This window comes from Danio rerio, chromosome 5, assembly GCF_049306965.1.
Source record: "Danio rerio strain Tuebingen ecotype United States chromosome 5, GRCz12tu, whole genome shotgun sequence".
Lineage (NCBI taxonomy): Eukaryota > Metazoa > Chordata > Actinopteri > Cypriniformes > Danionidae > Danio > Danio rerio.
Window position 1 is genome coordinate 70,245,001 of NC_133180.1, and position 8,111 is coordinate 70,253,111.

The 8,111-nt window shown below is 36.5% G+C and overlaps 1 protein-coding gene across 2 annotated transcripts in view; it reads left to right on the forward strand.

The window, feature by feature from the left end:
* The window catches only part of qsox2 (quiescin Q6 sulfhydryl oxidase 2), a 36,638-nt gene extending 30,981 nt beyond the window's left edge, over positions 1-5,657 (forward strand). Inside the window, exons 11-12 of one of the 2 annotated variants that reach the window (XM_009301964.5) lie at positions 178-366; positions 3,474-5,657. In XM_009301964.5, coding sequence (XP_009300239.1) covers positions 178-366; positions 3,474-3,979 — 695 coding nt within the window. In that variant the 3' untranslated portion in view covers positions 3,980-5,657. Of the gene's footprint in view, positions 1-177; positions 367-1,002; positions 1,159-3,473 lie in introns of those variants that run through there. The other variant, XR_012406477.1, reaches the window with a different exon arrangement.
* Positions 5,658-8,111: the final 2,454 nt, after the last annotated feature.

Consider the following 8,111-nt stretch of genomic DNA (forward strand, 5'->3'; position numbering starts at 1 on the left):
CTGGGATGTGACTATTGCAGTTACACATATTGCGATATCCATGCTCAAATGATATATTGGTCAGCCCTATATGTAACAGTAGCAAGCAGAGGTTTCTATTAATAAACATTTTTTATGAATATATGTTTCTCCATCAGGGCAATAATGTAACCCCCTTCCCCTCCCTCTTTTATTCAGGTTTTGAGGACGATCCCTTGGCAGTGCTTCAGACCATGCGTCGCTACATTGGGACCTTCTTTGGATGCCAGGAGTGTGGGAAGCATTTTGAGGAGATGGCACAGGAGTCTCTGAACCAGGTCAAGACTGTTGATGAGGCGGTGTTGTGGCTCTGGAGGAAACACAACCAGGTTAACGCAAGACTGTCAGGTGAGAGATTTGAGATTTTAAAATAAAAAGGAAAAATTTAAGTAAAAAATAGTAAAGTAAGAAATGAAGGACATAAAGGATGGCATGGTGGCTCAGTAGTTAGCACTGTCGCCTCACAGCAAGAAGGTCGCTGGTTCGAGTCCCTGCAAGGTCAGTTGGTATTTCTGTGTGGAGTTTGCATGTTCTCCCCATGTCGACATGTGTTCTCTCTGGGTGCTTCGGTTTCCCCCACAGTCCAAAGACTGTGAAATGTGGTACAGGTGAATAGAATAAACTAAATTGGCCGTAGTGTATGAGTGTGTGTGTGTGAATGTGGGAGTGTATGAATGCTTCCAAGTACTGGGTTGTAGCTGGAGGGGCATCTGCTGTGTAAAACATATGGAATAGTTGGCGGTTCATTCCACTGTGAAAATCCCTGATAAATGAGGGACTAAGCCGAAGAAAAATGAATGAATGAATGATGTCATAAATATGAAAAATGCTCTAAAAAGTGTGGGAAGAAAATAATAGACAAGAAAGAAAGGAAAAAAGGGTTAAATGGAGAAAATGTATAAAAGTACAACCAAATAAAGAAAATAATATGAAATATGACAGCATAAATAAAATAAATGTTTGGAAGAAAAGGAAGGAAGGAAGGAAAGAAAGAAAGAAATAACGAAAGAACGAAAGAAAGGAAAAAGTTTTAAATCGAGAAAATTAAGTACAATAAAAAAGAAATAATATGAAATATGACAGCATAAATATGAAAACTGCTCGGAAGAAAATAACCAGAAAGAAAGAAAAAAAGAAAGAGAAAGAAAGGAAGGAAAAGGGGTTAGATAAAGAAAATGAAGTACAACAAAACAAAATAATATGAAATATGACTGCATAAATATGAAAAATGCTCGAAAGAAAGAAAGAAAGAAAGAAAGACAGAAAGAGAAAAAAAGATAGAAATAAAATTAAGTACAGCAAAATAAAGGAAACCACTGAAAAATATGATTGGAAAAGAAAGAAAACTTGAAAGAAAAAAAAGAAAGATAGATATGAAGGATGAAAGTGCAGGAAGGAAGTAATGGAAGGAAAAGGGAGGTAAGAACAGAGACACAACCAAAAAGAAAAGTGAAAGAAAGAAGGTAGGGAAATGAAACAAGAAGCACCATGAAATGACAGAAATAAAAGGCAAAAAGAATTAAATTAGGAGAAGGAACAGGAAAAATATGACGGTAAGAAAAAACTAGGAAAAAGTGCATCAAGGAAGTATGAAGATGGGAAGCAATGGAAAAGCAAATGGAGAAAAAATGTGAAAGAAGAACAAAGTATTAGAAAGAAATAGGAAAATAGTGATTCAAGAAAGAATGTGAAGAACATGAATGAAAAAAGTATAGGAAAGGAAAAGATTGATGCTATAAGGAAAATCTGTAGGAGAAATCAAACGGCTAAGACATTTAGAAAGAATAGAGTATTTAAAGGAAAATGAATGAGTGATTCAAGAAAGCAAAGACGAGAAGACTGTAGGACAGCAAGGAAGTGGAAAACGCTGAAAAAGAAAGGGTAAAAAAGACGGACAAAAGAAATTGAAGAATTATGCTAGGAAGGCAGACAGAATGAAAGTAGAACAAAAAGGAAGGAATATGTCCAAGAAGGAAATATGGGCAGCAAAGGTGAAACAAAAAAAAAAAATAAAAACATTGAAAGAAAAATGAAAAAAGACATGAAGGTGATTCAAGATTTAAAGATAAGAAGTACAACACAAAAGAAGGAAAACTGACAGGAAGGAAGGAGAAAAGGAAAAGAAACTGATGGGAAGTAGAACATAAATAAAAGACTTAAAATAAAGGGAAATGGACAAAAGACGTAAAAGAATAAAGTATTGAAAGAAATTGAAAGCAGTGGTTTAAGAAAGGCAGACAGAATGAAAGTAGGACAGAAAGGAAGGAAATTGACAAGAATGAAACATGGACAGAAAAAGCTAAACAGACAAAATGAATAAATAAAAGTAGTGGAAGAAAAATAAAAGACATGAAGAGGAAAACAGGGATAAAAGGTGAAAAGGAAAGAGTGAAAGAAAGAATGACAGGAGGTTGGACTGAAAGGAAGGAAAATAAAAATGCAGAACGAACCCAAGTACCAGAATTAAGGGAAAATCAAAGACAGGAAAAAATACTTAAGTGGTAAGAAGGTAGGAAAATATAACAAGAAAAATGGAAGATGAAGACTGATGAGCAAAGACAAAATCTGATTCTGAATGGATACTGGCTGTGTCCGAAATTGCCTACTACTCGAGTAGGTACTACATTGAAATTTACTACACGACCATTAGAAAAGTACGTTATATATAGTGTGAATGTGAGTAGTATAAATGGAATTGGGACGTACCAAAGTCCCTTTAAGGCAAGTCATTCAACTCGCCGGCCATTTTTGAAATGCCTCTGGGGCAATTAAATTAGTCAGCAATAGGCCACTGTCTAAGCTGGTGTATTTGCATACAGCGTTCTGATTGGCTGACGCTTCCGTCGGCGCTTGAAAAGTTGAGCTAGTCTCAACAACGAGCAACGCCTCTGAAGCGGCACCGACCATCCACAATAGAGTTCGGCAACGCCTGACATTACCCATTCAAATTGAATGGAAAGCGTTGAAGCTGACTCCTCGTGTGAATGGGGCGTTACTCCTTAATTAACTTCATGGCTCGCTAACTGTTTTTAACTATTTAGTACTGAATATACTATACAGTGGTTCTCATTTATCGTGGGAGTTATGTTCTAAAAACTACTCGCAATAGGCGAAATCCGTGAAGTAATACGCTTTATTTTTTACGATTATTATAGATGTTTTAAGGCTGCAAAATGTCTTCTTTTTACTCCCGAGGCATTGTGAGATAGTGTAATGTCCACTGGATGCGCATTTCAAAATTTCGCTTGAAGTTGTACTTCGGCCAGGTAATTCTCACATACCGTTTTTCGAATACTATGAATTCGGACACACTTCTTGGCTCACTTACGGTTTTTAACTATATTGTACTATATAATAGGGAAGTATACGATTTCAGACACAGCCCTCATTATCAAACTTGCACGTGTTAAGTTATAGTCTGCATCACGCTCATGGCTGATTGACTTGTCTTGCAGGTTCGATGAGCGAGGACCCGATGTTTCCTAAAACTCAGTGGCCCACCCCTGACCTCTGTCCCACATGCCACGAGGAGCAGGAAGGCCTTCATGTCTGGAACGAACAGATGGTGCTCGCTTTCCTCAAGCAACACTACAGTGCTTCAAACATCTCTCCGAAATACTCCAGCAGCCAATCAGAACCAGGCCCACCGGCGCCCGACAAACCCAAAGCCATAACCAAACCCAACAGCAAAATCCACATCAACCAGAACCTCAAGTCTCCCGAGATCCTTCCCAAGCATCAGAAAAGGACTGACAGTGGTGGTGAGGTAGAGAAGCACAGCGGCGTCCAGATCGAGGCCAGGCCAGGGATGACGTTCTTAGGTTTGGGATTCTCCAGCGTGGACATGAGCCTCTGCGTGCTGCTTTACGCTCTGTCCTGCGTTTTCCTCATGTTCATGTTCTTCTTCTTTCGCTTTCGCTCAAAGAGATGGAAATTCAAAAACTACCGGCCGTATGTATAGCGGAGATGGGGCGCTGTGAGGAGAAAAAAAAAGGTGAATGTAATATGAAAATCCCTGCCAAGTGTTAAAGGAGACTTTTAATTTATTTGATTTACTTTTTATTCGTTCCGTTGTTGATGTTGTGAAGTATTTTGTAATGAAGAACTTGACTGATGAAAGTTTGGTTTAGTTGGTGAACGAGCACCTTTTTGCGAGTATTGCTCTGCTCTAAACCAAATGAGGGGATGATTTAACAGGAGAAACTATTTTATTACGGTGAAATGAACAACTTGGGTCAAAGTCTATTTTTTATGGAATACGCTACATTATTTATAGAGATTTTTATTGAAATAATATATCCTAAGTTTCTCACAGGGTATATTATGAAAGTCACTCTGTCCCCATATTTCTGTTTGATGGTCCAAGAAAACACTTGGGAATTTGATTTACTTTGTCGCTCAAGGTCGCTCGCTGAGAAGCCAGTGACACGAAACACACTGCCTGTCAATGACCAGAGGTGGAAGCAAAAACCCTGTGTTTTGTGAATTTAAAGGCTGCTTTTTCAAAAAAAAAAGAGCCACATATTTATAGACTTCATTAAAATTCTGATTTACTCTGGATTTACATGAGTACAGTTATGGAAACTACTAATGACACTTCTTCTGAATTTAAAACAGAAATGTTGACATTTAGCAGAGGTGGGGGTAAGTCACAAGCAAGTCTCGAGTCAACCTTTAAGCCTCAAGCAAGTCAAGTCAATTTTTGTCAGACTCAAGTAAAGTCACCGCTTATTTCAGGTCAAGTGAAGTCGTAGCTTGGTCTAGCAAGTCACTTTCAAGTCAATCAAATTTTTGTAGATTTTCGAACTTTTGCTATTTTGTATATACAAATAGTATAAACTTTGATTAGCCAAGATGTAAGCTGAAAACAACTGAACTAACTTCATAACTTACTATCTTTGGTGTGATTTAAATTGTCAAATGAACTTAAAAGTTGTGGTAATTGAGTCACTCACTTTTGAGTTGCATGCTTTGCATGTTGCTTTTCTTTTTGGCGTCGTCTTGCTTGTAATCTTTAAACCCGAATTTCATCTTTGGAGGAGCGCCTTCCATTTCTCGTTACTGTATACTCTTCATGACCTGATTGGTTTAGTTCAGCAAATTCAACTTTGTGTTTCCAGTAAATACTAATCCACAAAATACTTAAAGTTACTTACCTTTTAACTTACCTGGCACCCTTTGACATGGACAAAAAACAATATGTATAGTTATCCACTTATTTAAAAAATCATCAACGCGAGTCAGGAATTGGTTGCAGTGCTTTATTCAGAAAAGTACAGAGAACCTATCTTTCAGAGCAATCTGAGAACCGATAAGCTAATAAGACTGCGCTTGCGTTTGTTAGAACTTTCAGACTTTTTTTAAAACAAACAGTTTGTATTTAACTAAAACAAGTTATTTCGAGTCATTCAACTCAAGTCCAAGTCAAGTCTCAAGCCATGACAGTCAAATCCAAGCAAGTCGAGTCTTTTTGGATATTTGCCAAGCAAGTCTCAAGTCCTAAATTTTGCAACTTCAGTCTGACTTGAGTTAAGTCATGTGACTGGAGTCCCCCTCCTCTGACATTTAGAGGATTTTTGTGAGTAATCACACACTGAGGAAGGCATAGTGCCGAAACGTTTGTCTTTAAATCACTCGAAGAATGTAAGAAGGAAAAGTAAAAACGGTACGAAGCAATTACTTGATGAGTGCCAATCATTACCTTTTTGAGTAATCGACCAAAAGGCTAAACGCCGATTTATACTTCTGCATCGCGTATGGTAGCGAAAACTCTGTGATTGGTTGGCTTGGTAGCAGTGATGAGCATGGGTGGTGCTGAGAGCTGTGAGCCCGATGGAGCGAGTGTTTAACTGCTGAATCCTGTGAAGGAGCTTTAGTTGTTTTATGTTTACCTTTTGATTAAAGTTAGCAGGTTCCAGTCTCCGAATGAGCGAGCTTTAACTACTTGTATATTGAGGTAGCATTCAGAAAAAACAAAACACCCTCGAAGTAACTCAACACAGAGGAACGTAACCTATCAGCATGCAGAAGTACAAATGCACGGCTACGCGCAAGGCTTACGATGTAGGGTCATGGCGATCACTTGATGCAGAAGTATAAATCGGCCTTTTGCCTTTTGGTTGATTACTCACAAAAAACAGCCTTGAGACATGTTTATATTCATTTTTAGAGAACACAGTACAAGTAAAATAAATAAATAAATAAATAAATAAAGCAATATTTGCTGGAATGACCATGATTTTCAATAACAAAAAAATATTCTTTAAATGGCAGAATCTCTGTTTGAAATTGAGAAGAAATGTTATTAGACTATTAAAAGAAACACATAGTAACATTTTATTTAAAGCCATACCGAATATATCCAGTAAAACAGAATTTTCAGGTGATCTTCTATCTTATTGACCTCATAAGTAGGCCCACACGGAATCTGCACGGTCAGATTTCTGCAGATTTTCCGCATATTTCTGCAGATTTTTAGGCCATCGTTAATTCTGTTTATCTACTTGAGTAAATATGTGTGTGAATCTTGATTTACTCAGTTTTTAAATAATTACAGTAATATTATTGACTAATATGAAAATGTTCATCTGATTTATGTACAATGCAGTTTGTACAGTAATTTTTTCTGTCTTTCAGTAGATATATGAGAGACTTGCTTTGTTTACCAAATAAAATGAATTTAATTGGATTTGCATTTTAAACATTAAATAAAAGTTAAAAAGATATTATTTTTTATTTAAAATATTTAGATTTTAGTTATGATACTCCCAAAATAATTCCGCAGATTTTTATCAAAATTCTCTGCAGAAATGGCAAAAAACATCCACAGATTCTGTCTGTCCCTACTTATAAGTGACATTATTCCTAGAGTTGATTTAAAAATCTTATTGTAAATTTCCTCACCAGGGGATTTATGATAACTACATTAATGCATTTCAAAAGTCATCAAATTATGTGTCAAATTTGGTGCTAAACTATATTGATCACAATATTTTCAGTTTATTTTTTTGTACAAGTGATTGTAATGATCAATGCGTTTTAATATAAATCTCCAAACACACACCATCTATGTTGAACCTTATAGGCAGCGATTCATTTAATGTACTCCGAGGATTTCCTGATTACAGGCTGTTCAGTGTTCAATGTATATCACTACTGCGGTTTTTAATTCAAAGTTTACAAGCCTGTTGACATTGTGAACTGTTTTAAAATGCCATTATTAAACAAAGTTTGCTTTGTGGACTGATTTGAAGTAACGTGTTCACCTTGTGATATTTCACTATTTAATGGAGCATTGTTGTGGAGGATAAATATTCCCTAATAAAATATGGCTTATGTGTTGTGATGGTAGATGCACATAATGGTGGCCTTTTAAGCTGCTCCAAATGAACGGCTGTAAATTACGTTGCTTGTTCATTATTATTATTATTAATATTATTATTTCCAGTGCTTTAAGAATGATATTTTTATGTAAAGACTATTTTTGGGGGCAGTTGTTCTGTATATATGTAGTTTGTCCTAACAGAGGAGCCGTTGCATTTTGTATAAAGAACGCTGTAAGTTGTCTTTCAAATAAAAATGTATGATTATAATTTTTTTTTATTTCATAAGAGTGTCTATTAAAGGGTTAGTTCAACTGAAAATACTAATTTCCTCACTCTCAAGCTGAAAACCTGCAACAGTTGACTTCCATATAAGGAAAAACAAAAGGATCAATGGTTACGTTTCTTCGAAATATCATCATCTGTGTTCAACAAAAGAAAGAAACTCATTTGGAACAAGTAAAGGGTGAGTAAATATTATTTATTTTTGAGTGAACTGCTTTAAAGCATTGATGTTTTATAATGCACCACAATACTGTGCTGTTACATGTACAACAGTTTTCTGAGCAGCCTTCTTAAACGACCATTTATCAGGAGAACAGTTGGACGTACCGTACTGAGAACACAGTGTAACTGCGACTTAAAGTCTGAGCACATTGAGAGGTCATTTAAGTTTTTCGATTGCTGCAACGTCCATGTCTGTCCTCTAGTAGGCAGTGTGGAGTCTCTCCCCACCAGCTCAGACTGCAGTCTGTTCTCCTCAGGGACATC